The 27,922-nt window shown below is 44.8% G+C and overlaps 1 protein-coding gene across 2 annotated transcripts in view; it reads right to left on the minus strand.

The window, feature by feature from the left end:
* Nucleotides 1–27,922, minus strand: part of ITGA4 (integrin subunit alpha 4) — a 628,337-nt gene that overhangs the window by 139,365 nt on the left and 461,050 nt on the right. For both annotated transcript variants that reach the window (XM_078681473.1, XM_078681474.1), the window contains one exon: nt 15,656–15,732. In XM_078681473.1, the coding sequence (XP_078537599.1) occupies nt 15,656–15,732 (77 nt within the window). The remainder of the gene's footprint in view (nt 1–15,655; nt 15,733–27,922) is intronic.

The raw sequence follows: 27,922 nt of genomic DNA on the forward strand, positions 1-27,922 counted from the left end.
GCAGCCTCTGTATATGCAGCATACAATGAGGCCTGGAAGGTTACTCAAATTGAGACAGCAGAAAGAATACGGGAAATTGACCGTATTAATTTGGAAAAATCACTTTCTGTAGTGGACAATGGGTTAATGACTCTGTCCTCCAGAATTTTTTCATTGGACAGCATTGTGTCTTCAGCAATCGATATATTATCGCAAGACTTACTGTTATTACAACATGGTCAGTCACAATTGCGTTCTATTGTACAGCTTGGCTGGACGTTACAAAATCTGCGTTCAGGCTACGTGCCTTGGCGTTTAATCAACACAACGTCACTATTCCAAATCTTTAACCTTACTGATAGACAAATCGGTATGGCGCAGAAGGGTGCTGATTATACAATCTTGAGCATTGAAAAACTAGAAAGATTACCAATGACAATGTCAGAACGACCTGTCAGTGAATGGATAATCCACGGAATCATAAATATTCCAATCTCAACCTTCAGGTTTCAATACTGCCAAAAATATATACAGGCTGGCATGTACGAGAAATTGGGAAAGGGGTACCTTAAAACAACATGGAACCTGCCCTATTCACATGCATGTGTCAGTAATAAAGGACAGAAAGTGTTTCTTAGTGGCAACAATTGTGCTATGTCACTAAGCGGCACGCTTCTATGTAACGGTATTAGTTTGCACGGAGCCTGTGAAGGGAATTCATACAACCTTTCATGTCACCAGCAAGGCGCACCTGCAACTGAAATAGAACCATTCTTTCAAAGACTCTATAATGGGAGTTACATTCTTATTGTAGACCGCAGATGTTGCAGTCTTATGCCCGGGACTCCTTATCTAGTAACTACAACAACGAAGGTCAAGTGCTGTGGACGTTCTTTGTTCCCCAGCTCCTTTCCAGACAGGGAGGCGAGGGCATGGCCCAGTTTGAAAATTACTTCTATTCGAATAGACACTTTAAGCAGAATGAAAACAGTGCTTCTTCAGACGCCTACAAGGCTCACGTCATCTAAAGAAACGTATGATCTACAAGTCGCAAGGACGACTGCAGAGATACATACATTATTATCAACCAATTCCCCCGTACATTTCGCGGAAATCCTGAGCGAAATCTTAAATATTTCTGATACCACTGGGGTCTCAAAGGTATTTAAGACAGTATTTTCGATGGCATTAACACCATTCAAAGCCATACTGGGTATTTTTCCAGATTTCGTCCATTCGATTTTTGGCGGACTTCCCCTGATCCTGGGACTAATTGCAGGAATCCTATTCCTAGTCCTTATTTTTCGTTATGGCAACCCATGTCACAGACCAAACTCTGACGACAATGGAAGAAACGATCCTAGCCATTGGATACCGGGACCGGATATCAAAAATCCTGGGACTCTCCCGGCTTAGAGACCTGAACATGACTTGGTTTCTATCATTTCGACCAATGTGGCAAAGGTGTGTTTTACCTGTACTAAGGTGTCTGCTATGCGGAGAAGAATGCGTGTTAGACACCTGTCTGACGCTACAATCGGATGCGCCGGTGGATGCAGATACACTGCTGGTTCCTACCAAGGTTCACGCACTGTGCTGCCCTCAAAGGCTGCCAATTCTGATGACGGCATTCCTGGAATCTTCACCACTGCGATTGAAGAGTAGTGAAATTCAAGATGAAAGCAGCATCGAACAGGTACGACCTTCTGTCAGCAATGCAAATCAGAATGTCAATGGAGACAATCATGCGCACGAATGCATGGTTACCCCTATTTCCGACTTAGAGGAACTTTCCCATGAAGCTGTTGACAGTTTTTTCGAAAGCCTGAATGATATGATGTTCTCTCCGGAACAGAAATAGAGACTTTTGAGTAAACTCGCACACGGCGTTCCCTGAATTCGGCCTTCAACTTTAACAATAAAGTCACATGAACAATTACAATCCAGTTCACGGACAGCAACTTTTTTCAGCAAGCCCCTAAAATATTTTTCTATATATTTTTTCCCGGGACACTGATCTTCTGCTTAAAGTAAGAAACTATTCCTAGAGAACTAAGATTTCTATTTTTTTAGATACTTTATAGACTTTATATAGACTTTAGCTGCCCGCTGGTATGTTCACAATATATTTTATGTGATGAAATGGTTTCGACTTTTTTTCTGTATAGCCATATTAAGAGCCATTTCATGTGTATTTCTCATATACCAACAAGCAATAATGCATAAAATGCGTGTTTACTTTTGCATTTAATTCATAGCTTAAGTGCATACAATATATATGACTGCAATTTTTCAGTATATTTGAAAATTTCGAAATGCATTTATGTATTTTGGGGTGGTAAGGTATACACTATACTCTATAGTATGTTGTACTATGTTATACTATGCATAGATTAGTAGATATGACCATAGTTAGCGTGGAGTGGTTGTCGTGTATTTCTATAGGTTCTGAATCAGTCCCCCTATTCCTGACCCTATTCTGGTTAAACTAACTATCAAGTTAACTAACAGTCAGCCCATGAGGCAAGAAAACCCCCATGATGCAGATACCGTTATCTGACGCAGTCACACTACGGCACAGGAACGTGTTATCTGATTAGGTCATAACGCTTGAGATCTAATTAGACAAGCGACATTCCTCCAGCCCCTGATAAGGCATACGACGTTCTCATAACAAATCAAACCTATGACAACCTGGATAATCCGTGCGGCCATTGTTTTGATTTCACAGAGAATTTTAGTAAAGAATGTGCTAACGAGCAAGTCGTATGACATCTTTATTGACGTACCTATGTCCATCCTTACGTCAATCTCGGCACCTTTAAGGTATAAATATTGCCGACCTTGCCCTATGCAAACACACGCGTGGTGACAAGACGGAGCAGCCATACTTGCCGAAGCCGAGAGCAGAAGCAGACCCCGCAGGCAGCAGCCCCGCCTTCCTGACGCGCTGAGAGACGCGCTGCTATCTCAAGCCGAGAGACCCAGCACCGGCGCTTCCGGGTAGCCCTCGCAGGCAGCCTGGAATATCGAGAGCAGAGAAAGAGATACCATTCCTCATTTCATCCTAACTTCCAGGTACAGAACTGAATAACCCCTCCTAGAGAATTCTTTAGTTATTCACTTGGCAAAAACAAACTTAACTTAAACTGTAACTTTCTATTCCCGCCCACGCATTAGACTTAGGTCAGGTACACGGGGTAGGCGTATTTAGAAACACCAGTTGAGTGCGTTTAGTCAAATGTATATGTGTATGTAAATATATTTTAATCATTTTAAACATCATATGGCTCAGAAACCATATCAATGTTTTTACAGTATTATTTTGTACTATTGCTTTTAACGTATGCACTTTACTTAACTATAAGTATTGCAATAATATCGATCCATTTCTCTTGTACGAGAAAAGAGACTGATCAATAAATAACACCTTTTTATTGAACACGCCCGTCTCTTCCTTTTCTCTACATTCTGATGAGACTAAGAATGCACGTACTGACTGAGTAAAATAATTGCCTTGTGCTCACACGACTCTCGAGATTGACTCTTGATTAGGGGAGAGCAAAGTTGTCATGTTCTATGGTTGTCAGAAACTAAATCCCTTCTTGTCTAATCAGGGGAGTTAATTCCTTCCTTGAACATTCGAGAAAGTTTCTAGCGAACTCTGAGCTTAGCTGGCAAACCCAAAAATTAAGTCTAGTATCGACAGTAGTAGACCTAGTTAACGTCTGGCCTAGGCCTTTACTGCTGTAGGTACTATTCCAATGCGCAGAGCCTATTGGGAAAATAGGAGCTACACTACAAACTCTCCACCTGCACCGCAACCTTCTACCTAGCCGCCGGCTCCTCGGGCTGCAGTTCAGGGTGTCCTTGTCTGCTTCAAGGCCCTTCGCTCCTCCTCAGAAGACGAGACTTCCAATAAGAGTGTCCTACGAACTCCGACTGGTTTAGAAATGCAGGTTCCACACATCACTACGTTGAAAGCATCCCATTCTACGAGAGGGGATGACCCAGAGCCTGCCTTTTCATCAAAATAGAGGCAAATAGCAGTTTGGATCGTGTCCCCGAATACCGGGTCCTCCAAGAATTCTGGTGTCAGTCTCCATACCGGAATACAAGGTCCTGCCCTCATCCAAACCAGTCCCAACAGCGGGCAATTGTGATCAGAGGTAGTACGGAATAGGTAATCTGTAGGACAAACCATCTTGTGCATATGCGGCAAGCACAAAAACGTGTCCAAAAAGGAATAGTTGCGCTCCCCCTCATGTTGTAAGTGCTAAGGGTCCACTACTCTCCACTCCCTCTGCCAAGCGGTAAATGCACGGGCAACCCTATAGGTCGGTGACTCCTGTAACGATGGGTGGGAACGATCTAGAACCGCATTAGCCACACAGTTATAGTCTCCTCCCAAAATTATCGAGCCTATTAAGTGAAGGGTTAACACTTATGAAAGATTATCAAAGAACACAGCTTGATCCACATTCAGGGCATATATTCTACCGAGAGTCACATCACGGCCATCTAGATGGCCAGTGAACACAACATAGCGGCCATCAGGATCCACCATCTGTTCCATACATTGAAAGGGGGCCCCGGGCACACCCGACCATGGCTCCTCTGGCGTAGGCCGAGTATGTGGTAAAATAGGCCTGCCCTCTCCATATGCGTCATAAAGCTGTTCTCTCTTTGGCTAAAAGATGGGTCTCCTGAAGGAGCGCTATCTGTACTCCTCATCTATTAAGAAAGATGAATACTTTGTGTCTCTTCGGAGTATGCATCCCTTTAATGTTCCAAGACAATATCTCATAAGTTATGTGGGTAGCTATTGCATGTATGAGACTGACCTCATTGGGCACCGCCTAACCCCCATAACTCAAGCACAGTCTACACCGTCCCATTAACAACACAGAAGACATTGACACAGAGCACGCACCACGTTTTCCCCCTCAACACTCAAACAACAAACACCCCAGGACAAGCAGGTAGGTACTACCCATCCAAACAAACAACCAACTTACATGCATTCATGGGTGAATCCACCAAATCTGTAAGAAAAATCGGAGAGAAGGCCAAAAGGTAAACGTTCCCCCCAGCCTCCACCCAGTTGTAAATAGTAGAGAAAAGGAATAGGGTTCCACTCTCCCCTCAAGACCCCTTTCCAGACCCCCACCGCGGTGTCATAGGGATCTCAGCAAGCATTTCACAGTAGCCACCATAGGTCTCACAGTATGCCAGGAACTTCAAATTATATCATCTGCCGTAACTGTCGGTAGATTGTCATCAAAGTTCTCATCTGAGCTGGCATCCTGAGTTCGATCAGATTCAGTGCTGCCACCGCCTCCACTGCACGCCGTTGCTCTCACAGGGCCTCCTCTCCCGATGGAGCCATCCCTCATGGAGGCCCACCTTGGTGTCTTGTTCTTTTCTGTCTATGTGGTCGGTTCGGAGACTCCCCATTAGTATTGGAACATGGATATGTCTCGAGCCAGAACCACACTTTCTGCGCGGAGTGGCTGAATTGTACTCCTTCCCAGGTCACCACTCTCAGACGGACCAGGAATAACATAGCATAGCTCAGTACCGTTAGGCGGAATCACTGCTTGGCCTGAAGAAACGTGGATTGTTGCTTCTGCACCTATTTGGTGAAGTCAGGAAAGATCATCACCTTATTGTTGTCCATCTTTTCCTTGCCTGTGCAAGAATATGGTTCCGGTCTCGGTAGTAGGACAGTTTGACAACCACAGGGCCTAGTCAGAGCACTTGGCAGTGGCGGATGGGCAGGGAACCTATGTTCCCTCTCCAAGGCGTAAATCTAGGAGAGGCCCTCTAGCGCCACCTCCATGTGCAGCCACTACTTCAGATAGGCCACAAAGAATCCTCCCTCCATGCGCTCAGGGAGTCCTATGATATGGATATTATTCCTTTATGACCTGTTTTCACTGTCCTCTGCCCCGTGTTCCAAAGTGTGCACCTTGTTTGCCATCTGTGCCATTCACTCACGTATCGATACCATATCCTTAGGGAAGTTGCTCATATCTTTTCCCATGGTCTCTGCCAGCCAAACGGTTCTCATCTTTTAAAAACCCAAAGTCTGAGCGTAAGCCATCAAATTTCGATTCTAAGTCCTCTCTAGATGCAGTAATGGCCTGCAAAATCTCCAACAGAGTGGGCGCCCCATGTAGGCCATCAAGTGGTGGCGATCCCGCAGCAGCCACCACAACAGCCATCAGTGCAGTTCTAGCTTGATCGCTGGAACCCAGGTCACGCTTCCTAAAGACCTTACCCGTGCCAGAGGGGGAGCAGTTAAATGGGAGTCATCTACAGAGATAGGTACGTTCGCTAAATGCAGCAGTCACAACTAGCTAGGAAACCCCAGGTGGGTGAACGCCGCGGCCAGGGCGACTGACTCCGGAATCTGGGGATCACGGTTCGATCCCTGGCACCGGCGGCAGATTAGCCCAGCACCATGTGACTCTGGGCAATAGCTTGCTTAATCTTCCCGACGGCCCCCAGCGCCTAGAGACCCTAACGGGTGATTGTGCGCTTTACAAATGTGGATATTATTATAATTATTATTATGAACTGGCCAAATGTCTCCCTCGGAAGCACACAAAACTCCGCTGGGCAACAGTTAGATTCGAAGCGCATCTAGTAGCAGTACAGTGGAAGGTGGCGGGCAGTAATCTGCAGTGATGATATGCAGGGGGGGAGATGTCAGCTGCTCCCAGATGTAACCAGTTGCCACAGCAGGCCCTATCCTCAACAGGCCTGGACTTCCAGGTGCTAGCCCACAGTGATAGTCCCCAATCTCTAGAACTAAGTACAGGTGATCAGTAGTAGAGCATCAGGATCCCAAGGAAGGTGTTCACTAGGCATGCCATAGTTAAATCTTGATTGAATTAATGCATAATAAGGTTAACTTCTTCACAGGAAACAGTGTTTTTAATGATTTTAATTGCCCGTGGAGTGGGGACAGACAGAGGAGCGGGATCCATCAGAGGAAATCCTGGATCTAGTCCGATGTGACCACATCACGTGCCGCACACAGGGCACCACTGTAGTAGGCCACAAAAGCAGTGTTAATATCCGCCCAGGAGTGGCTTAGTCTGTCCTTATCGGACTGGATGTTCCCAATGGGGGGAGGTCACAGGTCTCGTCCCGCAACAACCACAGCAGCATCATACTGGCTCTGTCTCCCTCACCATATAGGCAGCAAGATATCACTAATAATCAAGGTTTGCCAGTCTGCTCACAAGTTCTCTGTGATGCTGCCACAGCTCACTGAGTGACTACAGTTTGTCCGCATGTTTCGGTGTCTCCTGCTCAAGCTGCCAAAGTTTCTGTTCCATAGCTAGCAGTTCTCTATGCAGGGTCCATTTCACCCCTCATGTCCTGGTTATATATTGGCCTATCAAGACCCCTTTGTGTGCCTCCCGCTCCAAAGAATGGCACAATGCATTTCTTGTATTCTATTCAGAGTATTGGCCAATACGTGCCGAGATAGCATCACAGAAAGTGGGGCTGATAAAGTCTCCACCCTTAGGTGACATGTGGGGATCACCCCCTTTACCCAACCCCATCGCAGTTCCAACAGTAGTGGGCAATGATCAGAAACAGTGCAAGCTAAATAAGTAAAGGTCGCTGCCCTTACGCATAGTACAGGGCTGCAAACAAAAAGATCTAGATGCGTGAGTGCACATTGTGTACCAGAGAGTAAAACAAGTGCTCCTCTGCTTTCGCCATACAAGTGATCGATCAAGCTCCACATCCAGAATGCAGTTGTAGTCACCCACCCAAACACAAGGTGCCTTGGACTGTAGCAATAGGGCCTAGGACAATTTAGACAGAAAGTCTGCATACCAAGTATTGGGGGAATATAGTGCCACAATGGAGAGGGGATCCCCTTCCAACAACCCCTCTACGACCATGTAGCGGCCATTTCGGTCCACTTGCTGTGCATGCACCACATAAGGAAAACCCAGACTGAACCAAACCAACACTCCCAAGGCGTAGGCCAAATAGGTCGTACCATAAGCAGTTCCTGCCCAACGTGCCTGCACTCTTCTGAGGACCTTTGCAGCTAAGTGAGTTTCTTGCAGAAGTGTGATGTGTATGCGGTGAAGTCTGAGGTGGGAATACTCAGCCTGTTTCTTGTGTGGTGTGGCCATGCCTTCGACATTCCAGGTCAGGAGGTGATAGGTAGGGGAATATACTTTGCTAGCTTCTCCCATTAAGTGTGCGTGTGTGTCCAATCCACCCTCATCCATACCTCTCATCATTCAGTGCCTCTACAAATCTCACCTTGTCCCACTTGCCCTCACATGATGTGTCCTGTGCCTGTAAAACTCCCTTGAAGTAACTTTCCCACTGACACAATCCCACCCCCTTTTCAAGCCTGCATCATAAACTGTCTGCAACAATAAAACAACAATACCCAAACAGATAGGCATCTCGAAACTTTTTAAACATGTCAGTTGAAAACCAATAGGAGCTGGGCAGCCACTATGATGTAGTATGTTCTAGTGTACCCCTGACATAAAGCTGGGTCCCAACTGGCCGGCCTTGTAAGCCTTCCCGCAAATAAATCATGGAATCCTGGAAGTATGAAAACCTCCAGAGACATCTCCCCCCCTGCACCCTCCCATTAGCTACGCCCCCCCCAAATGAATTACTGTGGTCCTCATGTGATGTCGTCCGCTGCTCGAGGGGTCAGTGCCAGCCCACGCAACAGTGGCAGCCGGTAAGGAGGGAGGGGGGCAGATGGGACACACACGCATACATACACACTCACAGCCATGCATTCACACTCATGCACACGCACACACAAACACACCCATTCACAACACATTACCAAACATTCATACATACACACACGCATCGAACATTGATTAAAAACACACACACACTTACCTGCAGCTCTGCCTCGGAGGTCCCAGGATGCTTGGGACTGCTGCCTTCCCTCATTGGCTGATGTAGGGTCAGCCAATGAGGGAAGACAGCAGGCCCAACGTCCTCACAGAGTGGGATGGGGTCAGTGAGACTGCTGACCCCACCCCACTCTGTGATGAAGTGTCACTGATTGACAATCGACCCTGGGTGCTTCAGGGCTTAAAACAGAAGCTCCCATGAGGGAAGCACCCACACTCGTTCTTTGTTGGTTGTGTAAACAATGTAACACTGGTAGGTTGGTGTAAATTTGGTAACTCCTCCCGAGTAAGAGGATATAGAAATGCGTGAATTTGCGTTATCCTGATCCTGAATAACGTCCCCAAATGCACTCAAGATGACAATTCAGTCAATTCGTTTAATCAAAATGATTTAGTATTCTTTTGGTGAAGGTTCAAAAGATATTATTTTTATTTCTTTTCCGGTTAAGTTTTCATGTAGATGTTAAATTCACATCATACTTTATTCCATTTCAATTGATTGCCCAATGCATTTCGGGCCCTTAGCCCTTCTTCAGGGGCTTCACAATCTGATAACGAAAATGTACACTTCATTAAGGAATATGCAACATTAGAATATTCAGATACATAACATAAATGTAAACTGTTAAGCTCATAAGATTCCCAAGAATGTTGTGGTGTTAATTTGTAACCAAAATTATTTAACCTGTGAACATAGTGCTCCTGTCAAAAGTAAATGCAAAGGTGTCGTGGTAGGATAAAATCGATTATTCCATCTTTAGAGTATACCATCTTTGGAGTATACACCAAGTTTATACTTAAGGTGAATGGCGGGAGACATGGCATGCAATCCCCGTGTTTCGGCGTGAAATCAGGTGAAGTAGAAGCGTCATTTCGAGTTGAACAGGGTGAAGCGTGCTATTACCCATGAAAAGTACTAATAGTGATACTCAATCGTACCTTACGATGTAAAGTAGCGGTTATAGCCAACTTTCAAAACTGACGAAATACAAAAAGTGACTACCTTCGTTCATAATATCTGTAAGTAAACATAATATGTGTGGTAAGCGCAAGGGATTTTGAGATATTACAGAAGGTACAAGGACCTAGATGTTAGTGAAAACACTTACGGGTTAAGGGAATGTCCGTATTGTCATAGTGCCGGTTTCCTGATCTAAACGAGAACAACAGCTGTTGTAAGTGGATTGACTCCACGTGAACTACGACCAAGTGAAATATTAAGCCGAACAGGGTGCGTGAAAGAGTTTACCCCAAGAATGAGCTCGGCGTTTCTTTCCGCGTATACCTTGTATTCCTCAATTTCCGGGTTTGAGAACACGCGTATGGATGACGCGTTAAGAAGTGCGACTGGTGATAGGTAGCGAAAAAATACTATAAGTGATATAATCGCAGAATCACGAGTGAAATGCGCATGTTTTGCAAGGTAAATCATGAAAAAAGACTGGGTAAAAGAGTGGGTAAATAAATAGGTGATGGGCACAAATGTGTTCTGGTGTACATTTCAATAAATAAAGCGAGTGATGGTGTCCGGATAAATTGGGTGCAAAATGCTTAATGACAACAATTATTGCACATGTCACACGAAGGTAGTATCGAGTAAGAGCCATAAATTAATGAAAAGTATAATCAGACACATAATAAACGCGAAATGGTTTTCATGTTAACAGTAATTTGAAAAAGATTTCCATTCATAGGAAACAATTAAGATCCATCCGATCATTTAGTCCCTTTGGGTACACTGTGTTAAGAAAGTGGATCCAAAAGATTTCTCGCCTCAATAAATGTTGTGAATTATCCCTTCCCGGGAGGATTTGTGGTTGCTCTAATACCAAAAATCTGATTTGGCTGGGTGTATGACTGTGCATATTGCAATGTGCTGCCAAAGGTGATTTACAGTTTTTTGTGCGGATATTGCTTTTTTGTTCTGGAAATCTAGTTTTCATTTTTCGTTTAGTCTTGCCCACATAGGCCAGTCCACATGGGCATTTGATCATATAAATTACATTCTTACTGTCGTACGTGGCATTTACTCTCAGTTTTATTTTCGTTCCTTGGCTTAGGTGTTGGACGTCTTTTCCTTTTATGATGGCATTGCAATTCGAACAGTTGTGGCATGGTGATGTGCCTTTATACGAGAGATGTTTCAAGTCTTCTTTTTGGTTTAGTAATTCCTTGATATTTTTGCTGTGCTGATAGGCGAATCTGGGTGGACATGAAAATATCCCATTGAAATCATCTTCTAGTGTTAGCAGTGGCCAATGTTTTAGAATGATTCTTTTAATTTGTTGGCTTTCAGTGGAACATTTAGAAATGAAAACAATTCACTGTTCTCCTTTGGACTTGTTCTGTGTTGTCAATAACTTGATAAGGTCTGTTTTTTGTGCTTTCTCTGCTGCGTCATTGAGGATACCTGTTGGATACCCACGTTCTCTGAATTTGGATATGACATTTTGTATGCTTTCGTTGTAGGCTTTTTCGGTGGAAGAAATTCTCTTTAGTCTCAACATCTGAGAGTAAGGAAGATGCTTTTTGAGGGATAGTTGATGAAAGCTTTGAAAGTGTAATAGATTGTTTCTATCTGTACTTTTAGGGTATACCGTGGTTTCTAGTTTTCCATTGGAATGGTGTATCATAACATCCAAGAATGTTACACATCTGGTATTTATTGTATGCGTGAATTCAATCCGTTCATTTATCTGATTGAGTTGGGAAATAGCTGTAGTTAGCTCAGTTTCGTACCTTTCCAAAGTAGGAAAATGTCATCAATGTACCTTTTGTAGAGTAAAAGATGTTTGGGCCATTCATGATTCGCAAGAATGTTGTCTAGTTCGAAACGGTACATGAACATATTCGCTTACGCGGGAGCCACGCAATTGCCCATGGAAGTTCCTGATGATTGGATGAAGAACTCATTATTCTAGCAAAAGTAGCTATGGTATAAGGTGAAGTGGAGTAATTCCATGATAAAACTTTTTAAGTCATTATCCATATCAGTCAACATTAGAAGCGATGCCATCGCTTCTATACCAAGGTTATGAGGGATTGATGTGTACAAGGATTGAACATCGATGGTACACATGATCATATCGTTGGTGTATGTGGAGGCATGATCTTCCAGTATTTGTAAAAAATTGGTGGTATCCTTTATGTATGTTGACATAATTTGAACAATGGGTTTTAGATGCTTGTCCAAGTACTTTCCAACTGGCTCATGAATGGAATTGACCGTAGACAGTATGGGTCTACATGGAGGATGGGTAGGGTGCTTGTGTATTTTAATTAAACAAATTGACCGAATTGTCATCTTGAGTGCATTTGGGGACATTATTCAGGATCAGGATAATGCAAATTCACACTTAAAACAGAAGCGCCAGGTGAGAGGAAATCAGTGACACTATCCCTCGTCACTGAGGGGAGGGCCTATGGGACCTTTGCTGAGCTGAGGAGGTCACGCCCACAGGAGCTGTGACTTCCTCAGCCCTGCAAAGTTCAGCTCAGGCAACCAGTAGCGTGAGCATTTAGCGTATGTCTGGCTCCTGGCTGCCTGACCTGAAAGTGAACAGTGTGTGCCAGACTGATGTTTGTTCAGCCTGACAGACACTGTTCGTGAGGGGCAAAAGATGGGGGGCATGGCCCCTCAGCCCCAATGGAGCGCCACGGCTGCCACGCGAACCATCTTCCACCAGCACACCCAAGCTGTTGGAACTGGAGGCAACATCTAAGTCCCGATCAGGTGTCAGGGCCGTGTTTGAGTACTGACTGTTTATCAGGACACCTGCCACCAGTAGCCAATGGTGGCTGGCGAATTTTTAAACTGGTAGGGCGTAAATGTTTGTCTTGAATGCCATGTGGCAAGTGAGCCCAATCCTTAAAATTCTAGAGACCAAACAACGATCCTTGCAGCAGGGACTGTAACCCATTGAACTACCTTAACAAAAATAATGAGGTTCCAATCCAAACATTTCTTAAAGTAACAAGCTGCAGGTATTTGTACATGGATGACGAAAAAAACGAGAAGATTGCTAATAAGAGTGGTGGGCAGCGCACAAAAACGATTCAAACTTTAAAAGGCCGAATTTACCTTTTTTTTTTATATTTAACACAAAAAAGATTCTTAGAAAATTCCAGATATCTGAAAGAGAGCGGAATGTCATTGAGCTTAATGAAGTTATGAAGATATAAAAAAATGGGTGTAGCGTGTTTTGTCGTTTATGAGGTAGTGGTGCACAAACCTGGTTGGTTTCAAAATTAACCGAGGTCTTCTGGCAACAGACATGCACGCAGATATATACATACGCACGTCAGGAGTTATGCTTCAAAACTTACCCGAAACACAGTACAATATTTCAAAGTTTATTACAGCCTGTTCCTAACTGTTACAGACCGTTCATCCAGTTCAGAATCGTAACTGGCTCTTTGCATTTTCAGCCATCCTATGCTCTTCTACTCACCCAGGTCCACCTGCGGTGTCCACTCAGAGGAGCCCTCTCTCTGGCATGCTCGGGAGCAGTGCCTTCTCAGAGTCGCATGTTTTTCCACCGGCCTCGAGCTCCATGTCAATCATTCAATGCAGTGGAGTTTGCTTTGCAGTCGCAGCCGGTGAACACGCAGCCCGCGAGTCATGATGCCGCCAGCCGCGACATAACATCATGGAAGCCAATCACAACGGTGAGGCACAGGGGGGGAGCGCCGCTGCTACACCATTTTCTCCTTCATAGAGAAAAAGGAGAGTGGGCGGTCCTGCTCAAGGGCAGGGGGAGTGGCTTACCCATTGTTGTGGGTACTGACTGTTTGCTTGGCTTCAGGGGCCGACCAAACAGTCAGTACGCACAATAGTGGGCAAGCCACTCCCCCCCTGCCCTCGAGCAGGACCGCCCACCCTCCCACCCCAACCAGGCACTTTTGCTTTCTCTCAGTGCGAGAAGCAGAAACATAAAATGGTAGTTTTTACCATTTTATGTTTCTGCTTCTCGGACTGCGAGAAAGCAGTGGGGTGATGCCCAAACGCCCCTATAGAGTAGCCGCCACTGCCAGTAGCGGCCCGTGGTGCTCGCTCTGCATAGCGATGCAGCTGCCCGCAACGAAATTCATTTTATTTATTTATATGTTTACTTACCTCAAATATGCCATAATCTGTAGTTTACTAACCCCACCCTGCCCCTCCCCCGTCCAACGTCAGCCCCCGGCAGCACTCCCACCACGGGCCGCTACTGCCTGCCACCACTTTAGCCCCCTCCTATGTAGCCTGGTCCATGGTGGGGCGATTTTTGGGGCAGCGAGTGTGTCTCCTTCGCTGTCCCTGCACCTCCCTGCACTATCCAGGTTGTGTGCGCTCAGGCACGTCTACCCCCCCTTTATCTCGAAAAAATTGGGTGGCTTCTTCTGCCGGCACTTGCATGCGACCCGAGAACAGCTAAGTATTTTTCAGGCCCATCTGACAATGTTGCTGTTTAACCCTCACATAGCAGCTGCGGCAGCGCTGTACCTCCGCTGAGTAATATGGGTATGCTGCTACTTCCACTCCCTCATAATGCCATGGGCCTAGAGCGAAAGGCCTGAAGTATCATGTCGCTATCTATCACGGTACTTCAGCAGATGGGCGATTACTGGGCGTGGGGCCGCACCCGGTGGGAGGGGCTTTCCTGAGATCCGGTGGCAGGGCCGGACTGGCTCCCAGGCAGTTTGGAATGCTGCTGAGCTGGGGGCTGATTTCGTTCATGGAGGCCTGCGTGTGCTAAACGAAATTCGTTTTGCTTTAATTATTTCGAAGCACACGCAGGTCTCCATGAACGTAATCAGCCCCCACCGCAGTGAAAGCAGCACCCAGCTCGGCAGCATTCCAAACTGCCCTGTCCAGTGGGCCCGCTAAAAGGAAAATAATTTGTGAACCCTTCCGGCCAACACAGTTGTCGCTAGCCATTTTTCAAGAAACAGTTCAGTGTTAAGTCCTACTGAATGTAATGTATCGCGTTTTAATAAATGGTTTACTCCAGTCAGTTTAACAATAGTAGACATACAGCCAATGCAATAAACCCCGAGGAAAATTACATTTAATAAAAAAAGTGACACCAAAATTGGCCTCTAATTTGCGACCTCTGGCAGCCCTATGGCTATCTCAATGCCTTCAGAAGAGCCGCAGCCGGGGCTCCTCTAAAGGCACTGGAAATTGCATATTGCCATCATGTTTCATGTGGCAACTCAACAATCTTTTTGTTTTTAAAAAACAAACTCTCAAAGTGAGAATTTGCTTTTAGGATACAAGGAACTATTGACCTAAACACTTGGGAGTAAATTAATTTTTTTTCTGTTCGGGACCGACAGGCTTTCTCTGACGATCCCAACAGAAACAAATATATCAAACCAATACCATCCCCTCTAAATAGCGTGTATAATCTGCTATACTTACACCGACAGCAAAACTCCCCATCAGTGCAGCGTTTCTGCCAGTGGAATCACGGGGCACCCCCGCTGGAAGCATGACTGCCTGCCTGACACGTTTGTGACGCAGTGCCCTCTCCTCCAAACTCGAAATCAGGCATTTAATACTTTTCGGTGACTGCACTTTATCGGTGTGTTGTTCATTGAAAGAAATAGGTGTCAAAATCACATCTGTGTATATTTAATCTGATCTACTTCATTTATAACATTTATTCACAACGAGAAGAAAGCTAAGCCTCATAAACACACCTTCTTTGTTAATGCAAATGAACAGCCTTTAATTATTGGGAAGAAAATAATACGACACTTACGTTGGAAATGCGACTTTCCCAGAGATCTGTAAATCTGCAGAGCAGTTCTTCAAGCTGCAAAATCTAGCAAAGACAACCTAGGGAAGAACGCATAACAGATGTAAGACTTTTGATTAAATCTTGCATTAGATGGTTACATAAATCATATTTGTGGCGGAACAAATTGTCTGACAAGTAAATCAGTTTCTAGTAAATGTTCCGTCAGAAAGAAATAATAATACTAACAGTAAAGGAAAACAAACACTGCAAAACGTTACCTTGTAATTAAAATGCCTCAGGTCAGTGTAGATTTTTGAAAGGGATTTTTCTGCTGACATAAGGGTAATAAATAAGTTTAAAAAAAATAAAAAAAGATTCCTGATTGTATGCAAGGATACAGAAATTCCTGATTAGCAAAAGCATCTTGTTGCATCGAAGGTGACTTTTTTGTAACCTGTGAGGATGTGCACATACTACGCGGACATTTAAATAGTGTAAAGCATAGATACAAATTCCGTGTAATGCAGGTGTTTGTGTGGGGATACAGTGTGGCTAGAAACGACGGTTCCAGCCTGTATCCTTGCACATAAATCCAGCCATTACAAGTTAATCCCTGTGAAATGGGGAATAAGTGCAGACCTGATTTTTCAGGTAAACTTCTACATAAAATTCCAATTCCAAAGGGATCTACTTTACCTTCTCAGACATTTTTCTTAAAAAAATCTTATAGTCTGAAGGTAAGCAGAGACAGGGCCCAATCCACTTGGCGTATCCGAACCGTGCTCCATCACGGTGGCCATAACTTTAGACTTTGCCTCAGTTTCATAACTCTTGTTCCACTGATTGCATTCTTTCCATTTTGTGTAAAATAATTTATTAAAAGTTACCATATTTTTGTAATTTAATGTGGGATTTTTCTTGTATTTTGTTTTTACTTTATTACTGTTTTTTTTAAATAATTCTTTTTATTTTGAAGATAAACCAAAAAAATTCAATTACAGAGGCCTTATATCACAGAGTAAGCAACACTTGTACTAACAATCGGTGAGAGGCGGACGGAGAGTCCGTATGGTGAGAGCCAAACCTCAGACAAAAATGGCATGCGATCGTACAGTCCACAATAATTATCCATCAAACTTATCGACATTATTCACAATTCCCCATCTAGTCGGAATCAGGATTTTGGGTTTTTTTGGGAGGCAAAAGACAGAACTTCGATCGCTACCCATGCAGCAATTAAAGACGAGATCTCGTGAAAAATCTCATTCAACACTAACACCCCTAGGACCCGTCCGCCCACCAATCAGGATAATCCCTCCGTAAAACACCCAGTACAGGATATGAATTGGAGTTTGAGACATAGAAACACGCAAAAACAATACATCAAACACCCATCCCCCCTCCCTGCACCCCTGCATATGGCTTCCGCCCAACCCCAACTAGCAGTGTGCCTGTCGCCCCGACTAATTACCATAAAACGGAAAACATAGAGGAGGAATTTGTCATACAGGCTCCCGGTCTCCCCTCCCCCGCCAAAAGCAAAAGACCCCTACTTAAAGTCAAAAACGTTTAAAAAAAAAAATTTAAAAAAGAAATTACTAGCTAAGCAAATAGGGGAAGTTATAAAAACCGCCCAACCTCCCATATCAATAGAGGTAGCAAGTCCTGTATCAAATGAAATCTTTATATCGAACCCAGACAGTCAAACTCATCCCTGGCCCTTTCGATCCTTCATGCGAACTCCCTCCGTTAGAACCGCCATGTTTGCAGGAGAGTCAAAGTGTTCAAGAAGGTGGAAACCATTACAACTGGAGCAAGTCAAAAATGATAATTCAGGAAGTCCACCAACCATACAGAGATACTCCCCCACCGACAGTAAGTCTCGATATTGTTTCCTCCGAAAACATAGTAAAACCAGATGGGAGGAGAAAAATGGGAGATCAATCCGGAAAGTACTGAAGGAGTTCCCCAGGAGCGAAATATCGGATGGTTCCATCTCGGGCGCCAGCACTGTCGAATGAACTAAACTTTCAGGAGTTTCAGGCTCGCAAGTTGTTGCTCGTGCACTGACAAAGGACATCAGTTCTAGTTGCTGCTCGGGGTCCTCTTTCTCATTTAAAACCTGCTTCGCGGGAAACACAGCCTGCTTCAGGTCTGGCAAAGGGTCGGAGTCCGGACTCAAACACACAGTCTCAATCGTTACGACCATTTTGTGGATGATGGCTTCCACTTGCGAATGGAATGCCCCGAGGGCGGCCATTACGGTCCCTAGTGTCGGTACTGACTCCGTCCGATCCATCTCCTCTCGCTCGATGTCAAACCAGATCTCTAAACCCGGAGGTCGACTACTCCGGGGGAACAGGCAAGAGCGGGGTCGACGGTAACGGTGGGCGACCTGTCGATTAAGCGATCTTTACCCCGGCGCCGCGAGCGAGGATCCCACCCCGTCGAACCCGGAGGGTACGACAGGCTCTTCGGGATAGGGACCCCCGTCCACAGCCACAGACACGTCTTGTGGCCGTTCCTTTATTATCAACCAGACCTCAGGACCACCATCAAAATCGGGCCAGGATAACCTTCACTTCGAAAGACTGGACTCCGCCCAAGTCCCGCGGCGATGTTATTCAACTGAAACCCGGCTGGGTCAGTACTCGAGGCCCCGGCTCGCACGCTGGGTTAGGCCGAAAATGAAACACGACGTATCTTCATCATTCGAGTCGATAGAAATCCCGGGATTGCACCTTTAGGCTCAGCAACGATTCAGCCACACGGGGGTCGGGCGCAAAATCAGGATTAATAACAGAATTTGTCAGCTAATAACAGAGGTCGACGGAGTCGGGAGCTTACGCGGCCATCTTGGTTGCTAGCGAAGCTCCTCCCCAGAGAAAGTGTACTTTATTACTGTTAAAGTGCTGCCTAAATGCTTTACACATTTCCTCCAAGTTAAGCCTGACTGCTTTTGGGCCAACTTTTGGCTAGTTCCTTGCCAAGTGCATACCAAATATTTTGTATATTAAAACCTTTTCCTTTTGTTGTGTCAAAATATTTTTGGTTGGCCAGTTTTCAAACAACTGAAATGTCCTTCATCCATTTAAAATTGTTCTTTAATGGTTTACAATAAGAATAATTAAATGTGCTTTCTAATTTTGAGTCTTCCTTTTCTACAACATTGAAATTAACATGTCTCCATTTCAGCATGATGAACAAACCTTACACTGAATATGTGCAGTGGATTTTAAATACCATTATGCCTTTTGTGTGGGCCTTCTGGATGAAAGAGTGGTAGAAATGGAATAAAGGTGAGCAATGTCTTGCTTATGCTGTTGCTTTTCAGCCCCAACACTGGCTCAGATCCTTGATCACCATTTCTTCTATCACTTAATCGCTCTCATCAAGTAAGCCAAGAATCCTGGAGAATCCAGTTTTAACCCATTTGGCATTGTGACCACAAAACAGTAAGTGCAATTTACAAATGTACTTGGCTGTTTGGAAAATGTATTTTGGACTCACAAAGTATTAAATAGGACGAGAGGCGTGAAAGGGCGCCTTCCCCCTTCTATAGAAATGCAGTGAAATGTATCAATGGTTTGCGACTGCAAATGTGGTTGCAAACCACTAATGGAGAATTAACTTTTCAAAGCAGGTGGTAGACATTCACAGAGTGCAAGCTGAACATAAGAGACAGCTTCAATTTTGTGAATGCCAGTTGTGGGCATTGAAAAGAGCAGACACTTGTGTCCCTTGCAATCCTCCATCCCTGCACTCACAGGAAGTTCAGTCCTGGGGGGTGGTGCTTTTGTGTTATGACAGGTGATTAGTACATCAGTCACAGTACAATACTCAGATCAGGTCAAAGCAGTTGTTGTACAAAAACTACGATTCCCTTGTGACCGTAGTACATTGGGCCCTAGTTGCCTAAACTGACAGTAACCTAGACCTCCCAGTAAACACAGTCACTAGCAGAGACCACTTTCCGCTTGGTCACCTATGAGGAATCCTCACCTACATTTTTTACAAAAATCATGCCCTAGGGGTTAGCACTCCCAAATGCCATACTTAACCATACCGCCTTTGTATACAATGGACTGTTCTAGCACCAACTAGACTTACTAGAAATCAGAGTCTATCCAAATATGCAGCAGCGAATGTCACAGTAGGCTTGTAAAAGAGGTCATCCTTTTGATCAATTTCCCAGCCTAGGAGCATAATTATGCAAGTTCTAGTTGTTGTGTATATTAAAGAAATATTTCTCTAAATCCTAACTTGTTCCTTTGAAACACAATGAAACAATAATAGCCTAACGCGATAGCCAAATCCGGACCTCTGCAAAAACCTTTTACTCATCATCATAATGCATGGCGTTGGACAACCATAAAGTTGCTGCCCAGACCATCTTACCCCCATTCATTCTCTAGAGTAGGCTCCATCTAGCACCTCAATACTCTTACATTTCTCAAATGTGTTTCCTTTGAGATTACTTTCAATATATAGCAGGCTACATATAAAAGAAAAAGCAACAAAATAGGCAAGCTAATGCAACCAGTTAGGGTCTTTTGACTGACTCCATTAACATTTGCTTAGATTTCACTCTTGGGACATTCCCTCTGCAATATTAACATCAGACGCATAAGTGTACTTTCAAAGTTCCTAAATAACAATATTAAAATGGTCATTATATTCATTTAAATGTGTGTCAACTATATATTGTGATAGTTGTCTATTTTAAGTACTCTTCAATATTAATATTGTAGATAAAGGGTGCACTTAATTTACACCACAGACGTGTTCGGCTTTGTAGGCAAGATGGAAAAGGTGAATTGGCGGAAGGTGCTTTGTCTGATGAAGAAAAATTCTAAGCAACATCATTCACAACAATTAAACTTTTACAAAAACGCTAATCTGCACTTGCATTCTCGGGTATTCGGTAAATACAATGTTACAAGCAAAAACCGCATAGAAGGTGTTAGTATTCAAAATGCAGTTTTGAATTTTGAAATGAAAATAGCCAATGTCATGGGGGTGGTGTGTTCACCACTTGGGAGTGCTATTGTGGGCACATGTACCAGAATTGTGTGCCAAATGATTGAGATATCTGCTTAGGAATAGGACAGAGTGAGTTTCTATTCGCTTATTTCTACTCCACGCACTATGCCTTTTGTAACAGTAACATGCAGGTTTTTCCTAGAAAGCATTTAAAACAAAAATATTAAAAGTACCATTTTAACTAACATTGCTTTTTTCCCAACTACTGTTGCAGTGGTTATAAGATGACAGCTGGTCAAATAGGGGCTGATTCACAAAGTAACATTGTGCTTTTACATCCAAACTTTTTTTTCTGTGGTCAAACCCCTTCTCTACACCCCTACAAGCATTGGTGGAGGTAGGGATCCATTCCCCTCCTTCCATAGGAGATGTTACTTCTGCTATTTTCTGGACCATTCAAATTGGTTGTGGTCATTCATGAACTCTCACGGTAAACCATTTGTCCTTACTTTCACACCCTTGCTTGATGTTTACAACCGCACAATTATAGGAAGTTGTGACATACAATTATGCAGTAGTAAAACCGTTTATGCATGGCAAGCATACTTTTGTAGGATGCTATCAGGAGTAAATGTTCAGTCACAACAAAGGTTTACAGCTGGAAGTTGTTTTGTGAATCTGGCCCATATTATCCAATAGCGGCAAAGCATCTCTAGTACATGACTGATTGATAGGGCAAGAGTGGGTACGCTATATAGAGGGCGAGAGACTGGGGAAGAGACAGAGGGGGAGCACATGAGGTATAGTGAGTTGAAAACAAATTGGACATTACACATTCTCACGAATTTTAGGAGATTTTGAATTTTGTTAAACAATTTCTCTTCACTTTTTTTTCTGTACATTTGTTTATGTAGTTTTGTTTTTGGTAATTGAATTAAATGTTGTATATATATATTGTCAAATGTTATATGTATTGCAGACGAAACGACCAAGATACAATTAAAAACTTTTAAAGAAAATGATTGCATAACATAAATTTGAGATTAACTCTCAAACACACTTGATAAAAGTGGATGTTATGTTAAGCAAGTGGACGTATATTGATGGCCGAAGGGGTATGCAGGTTTTGTGTTATATAAACCCAGTTTAATACTGCCTATAAACCCAGCAGTCTAGCACTGCCTATACGCCCAGTCTAGTACTGCCTATAAGCTTGTCTAGCACTGCCTAGAAACCCAGTCTAGAACTGCCTATAAACCCAGCCTAGCATTGCCTATAAACCCAGTCTAGCACTGCCTATAAACCAGTCTAGCACTGCCTATTAAACCAGTCTAGCACTGCCTATTAAACCAGTCTAGCACTGCCTATTAAACCAGTCTAGTACTGCCTATAACCCCAGTCTAGCACTGCCTAGAAACCCAGTCTAGAACTGCCTATAAACCCAGCCTAGCATTGCCTATAAACCCAGTATAGCACTGCCTATAAACCAGTCTAGCACTGCCTATTAAACCAGTCTAGCACTGCCTATTAAACCAGTCTAGTACTGCCTATAACCCCAGTCTAGCACTGCCTATAAACCCAGTCTACCACTGCCTATAAACTTGTCTAGCACTGCCTATAAACTTGTCTAGCACTGCCTGTAAACCCAGTCTAGCACTGCCTATAAATCCGGTCTAGCACTGCCTATAAACCCATCTAGCACTACCTATAAACCTGCCTAGCACTGCCTATAAACCCAATCTAGCACTGCTTATACACCAGTGTACCACTGCCTACAAACCAGTCTAGCACTGCCTATAACCCCAGTCTAGCACTGCCTATTAGGCCAGTCTACCACTTCCTATAAACTCATCTAGCACTTCCTATAATCCTAGTCTAGCACTGCCTATAAACACAGCTAGCACTGCCTATAACCCAATCTGGCACTGCCTATAAACCTGTCTAGCACTGCCTATAAACCTGTCTAGTACTGCCTATAAACCCAATCTGGCCCTGCTATAAACCAGTCTAGCACTGCCTATGAACCAGTCTAGTACTGCCTATATGCCCAGTCTAGTACTGCCTATATGCCCAGTCTAGTACTGCCTATAAACCAGTCTACCATTGCCTATAAACCCAGTTTAGTACTGCCTATAAACCCAGTCTAGTACTGCTAATAAACCCAGTCTAGCACTGCCTATAAACCCAGTCTAGTACTGCCTGAAAACCCAGTCTAGCACTGCCTGCATAACATTCCAATTTATCACTCTTTTCGGTTTTATCAAATAGTGCGTTCCAGCCCAAGAAAGCTTCATTTGGCTTTCAGTCTTTGTAGTATCAGTATACAGGGCTTAGTTCATAGGTCGTGTGCATACTAGCAATTGAGCTCACCCCTTGCTAGTTCTGATGTCTATTCTGGAACTTTGAGACAACCACTTCGATGCTACTTAAGCTGATTCCTGACACTTAAGCCTATAATCTGTAGTCTGTTACTGCTGGTGTTCTACATCCGTAAATCTGTTCTTGAATGGTCTACTGCATAGTATCCAGGATTTTTCCTCTATTAACCGGATCAGCTAAAATCCAGTTCCTGCATCTTTTCCTTCCATGTATTTCTTCTGGTGTTTATTGAAACAACTAGCATGGCTGGGGGAAACAGTCAACCCTTTCCCCATTAAAATAAAAACAAGGCAATAGTATTTCTTCAGAGAGAAGATAAACGAGATAAGATTATGCCAGCAGAATGAAAGAGTCCACCACCTTGAACAATACCAAAGCTCACCGCCTTCAAACACTTTCACGAACAGACTTCACCAACATCTTCGCATATTTTACCCTTAACCAATGAAACCATCATGTACTTGTAATTCATTTAATTCAATTGAGAAAGTGGTTGCCATTCAGCCGCAAGACCAAATGAAGGAGAATCCCCTGCTCCACCTTTACCAGCAAGCTTCACAGCTTTAGGCGGTATAGAAATCGCAACCATACAAATACTGGAGGAAATCTCCTCTGTCACTGACAAATGTGATCACTGTCTGCTGATTCTGCCAAAGCGCTCTCTGGTCGTCAATACTTTAGGACAAGCGGGCCTTGTGATACACCCTCGATACTTGCATGTTATTCACGGTCACAGTAATTCCATTGCTTATCTCACCTTTCTGCAACAATCATCATCTCATAGGCTTCCCAACTTTGTGACAGCACATCTGCAGGTTTCCTGCTTTTCCTTATACACATAGTAATATGGTAGTTCACAGGACTGGAAGTGTCGAGGTGTAATTTAGGAGATGATTGAGATGTGTTGGAGATTCGCAGGGAGGTGCAGGTGACAGTCATCAGACTAATACAAGAACAGTTCCAGAAATTGTATAACAGCCACCATGCTAAGGTGTTAGTTTACATTCATACAGCTCTTCAGATTGGGGCGCTTTCATAACAAAACTTCCAAGGGACGCTGTTAAATTCATCCAACAAGCAGGGCTTGTAAGGAATGCTACAGGGACCAAACACTTGAATTGTAGGGAGATTGGACCCGTTTTGCTGAGGTTTTGGAGCAGTTACATCCACCGACTGGTGCTGAGGAACATTTTTTACCCACTTTTCCAGCAATATACTTTGAATGAATAGAATCGAACGAGTTTTGTAGTGTGCACTATGCCAGAGGGCTTCAAAGCACAAATGTTGGTAATAGAAAGCAATTGCGCCAACCAGAGAGCTGCAATCAGGGGAGGGAGAAGAGACACTTTTTCGATTGCTTGCGGAAAGCTACAAAGGAGTCCAAGCTCTGAATGTGTGTTGACACGGGCTTCCACAATGTAGCTGCTGCTACTGAAGAAGGAGCGACCACCCAGCCTGGTATTCCAGAATCTATGAATGGCCACCTTCCTAAGAGAAGATGATCTAAGCTGTCTTTTTGGGGTATACCAGTGGAATGCTGTTCTCAGAGTCACCGGCTCTTGATGATGGAGAGCCAAATGGACCATACAAAGCGCTTTATATATTATACGCTACCTAACAAGCAGTAAGTGGAGGGAGTGCATGCCTTCCCTTACTGAGAAGTGTTTAGGGATATTCAGTACCAGGTGGGCTGGTGCATTCTGAATGGCCTGACCTGCAGTCTGGTAAGTGAGGACTTACTGATGTTCAAGTATAACATGCTGCAATAGTCTAGGTATGATGTGATTAAAGCGATGACCACTGCTACTCAGAGTTCAGCAGGAATAAGTGAGTAGATCTTTTTCAGAATTTTTATGATGAATAAGTCCCATTGACCTGGGTGTCAAAGGTGAGAGTGTTGTCAAAAATAACCCCTAGATTTTCCGCAGAGTGCCCTGGTGTAGTTAGAGGACCACACGTGTCTGGCCACACCGAATGGTATGCCCCAAAAACCAAGATCTCCGTCTTTTCGGCATTTAATTTCAAATAATTCTCCTTTGTCCAGGCACTGACACCAGCCATACGGAATTTGAAATTATCTGTTACCAGAGGAAGAGCGTTTGATATGGAGACTATGATGTGGGATTCGTCCGCATAGTACAACACCTGGAACCAAATGACCACACCAATTTGGCCAGGGGCGACATATATGTTACATTCAGTGGGGCTGAGGCAGGGTTCCTATGGAACCCCACAAGAGAGTTGGAACAGCTCTGCCCTCAAATTCTTGCATCTGACTTTTTGAGTCCTATTTGTCAGAAAGAAGCCCAGGAGGTCTCATCGACTTTATTTGATTGTATGTCACTATAAATGCCAGGGCATGCAAGAGAAGACGAGCATCAGTCCGGATGCAGGCACAGTTAGCTGCTGCTCTCCGTTTTGCATGCTGGTAGCAGATTTACTAGATTACTAGCAAGATTTGAAATGTTACGTATATCCCTCATGGAATGCGGTCTTCCCTAGGCTCACACTTGCTGATACTTTTTGATTTAAATATAGTGCCCTATCAGAGACAAAACGCACATCATCTGATCCTCTCTCTAACACTTCTAAAAGTGCTTCTGACGAGCTCCATTTAACAACTCCCTCCTTGTTGATCACGTCTTGCTTTCCGTTGCCTTCCCATCAGCACCAAACTCCGCCTCTTAAACCACTTCCAGCCCCTATCCCTTTGCTCCCACACACCAATAACTCAGTTGTGGCTGAGATGAGAGTGGCGGTGAGGCAGGCGGAACCAGCATGCATTGCAGCAGGTCAGCAAAACCAATGCATCCGAGAAGGTTTGGAATGGTAGCATTTCTACCTGACCCACAGTTTTTAGGTCTCGCGCCTGCTGTTGCAAAGCGAGACTATTGCGATCATTTAAGCTTTCAAGGAGTAGCGAGACTTGGAGACAAGAGACTGGCACGCGCACGCAGCCTGCCAGAATCGGATCAGGTCACGCGCGTGAACACGCGCTCCGAAACTGGCAGGTTCTTCACAACACATGCACAACACACATACAGAACCCCCCTCCCGCCGCGCATACATACACTCACACACACACATATAGAACCCCCCCACCGCCGAGCATACACACATGCACGCACGCACATAGAGACCCCCTGCCGCCGCCGCGCATACACACACGCACACACACACACACACACACACACATAGAGAACCTCCTCCCCCCCGCCCCCGCCGCCGTGCGCACACACACACACACACACACACACAGAACCCCCGGCGCTTACACACACACATCCCCTACCTCGTCTCGGCGTGTCTTTGCGCTCCCTTGCCCTCGCTCCTCTGGTGCGCGCGCACCACTGGTTTCGATTCCCGCATCGGCTCCTCTGTGGTGCGCGCGCACCACAGGTTTCTATTCCGTGCTTGTTCTAATTATCCGCGGGGTGGGGAGCGGAGCGGGGGGATTTGCGGTTTAGGGTTCTCCCATCGTCGGGGCCCGCAGCGGCAGCAGCTTTAGGACCGGCTTTCCTCGGAGTCCATGTAGGGCGGGACGCCGCCGCCAGGCCCCGCCCTCGGTGCAGCGCCCGCCCGGGGAAGAGGACGAACAGACTCCAGAGCAGGCGGACCAGCAAATAGCGGACCATGAGGGCTGGGAACACCCGCAGGTTGACAGCTGCTTCACCACACCCGCCAGCGCCTCGGAGCCCGCCTCCAGCCTGGGGAGGAGGAGGCCAAGACAAGGAGCCGACCCCTGCCGGAACTCAGAGAGGAGACCGCAGCCACCCGAGGTCTGAGCTGGCCAGAGACTGCTGGGTGAGGCTTAGCGACCACCCCTCCGACACTGCGATTTGAAAATAATGCTGTGTGTTTTGGGTTCGTGTTCCCTCGGGCTCTATGCTGTGCGTGGAAGTTGCTTTGCTGTGGCCCGCTCTGGGTGCCCTCGAGCCGGCTCGCGCGCTGTTCGGAGAGCTCGGCCAGATGTGAATGTGGGGGACTGTGTTAGGATCGGTTCTTCGTTCCTTTATTGTGAACGCCGCCTTCCTCCCCTGTGTGCCCTGCGGTCACACTAGTATGAACTTGTTGTCCCCTGGGGCGGGGGGCGCTCTCACTTACAACCGCTCGCTGGCGCTTCCTCCAACAATAGATACATATTGTAGTTAAAAGCCGACTGGCGCTTAAAGCGCAGCCTGTGGCTTCCTGAGCCTCGCAGCCCCCTTCATTATATCCGGTCCCATGTCCTGCTTTGTTTCCCTGATCGTTCCGTTAACAGTCTAATGAAGGTCATTATCGACCCCTCTTCTTCTGGTTGTTGTGCTTAATAAAACTTTTCTTCACTGCCTTTAAACAGAACGTTGGACATTTTTTCCGGTTTGTCAAAATGTCCTATTTGCAATGAACTCGTGCAGGGAAGTTTTTCAGAGATATTTTGCCATCCTGTCGTGGGGAAATTAATTGCAAAGAGTGTGTGCCAGGGTCGTTGTTGGCGATTAAAAAGCAAGTGAGGAGGAAAAGGGGATGGACTAATGGGGGAGGGTACTTGGGCATTTTGCATAGACACATAGGAAGTGTAAGAAAGTATAACTTTAATTATGTCTAGAAATGCTATAGGATGATGGTAGGATACAGTCAGTGGAAGAGGTATTAGTTATACGCCTGGCCACTGGAATTATGCAGCAGGAGAGTGCCAAATTATGCAGCATGGTCGAGTAAATTATGCGGTACTAAAGGGCAAATTATGTTGCAAAACGGAGCACATTTTGTAATAGTATTATTTCTTTATTTAATCTTTTTTTATCTTGTGAACACTGTCTGGGTATTAGTTCACCTCATTAGCGCGTATTTAACACCTAAATGTACTAATAAGCAACAGAAAGGTGACGGTCTAGCTTTGCAAAGGGCCTTCCACTGCACCGCAACATGTCGCTTCATTTTCAA

This window comes from Lissotriton helveticus, chromosome 3_1 (assembly GCF_964261635.1).
Source record: "Lissotriton helveticus chromosome 3_1, aLisHel1.1, whole genome shotgun sequence".
Taxonomy (NCBI): domain Eukaryota; kingdom Metazoa; phylum Chordata; class Amphibia; order Caudata; family Salamandridae; genus Lissotriton; species Lissotriton helveticus.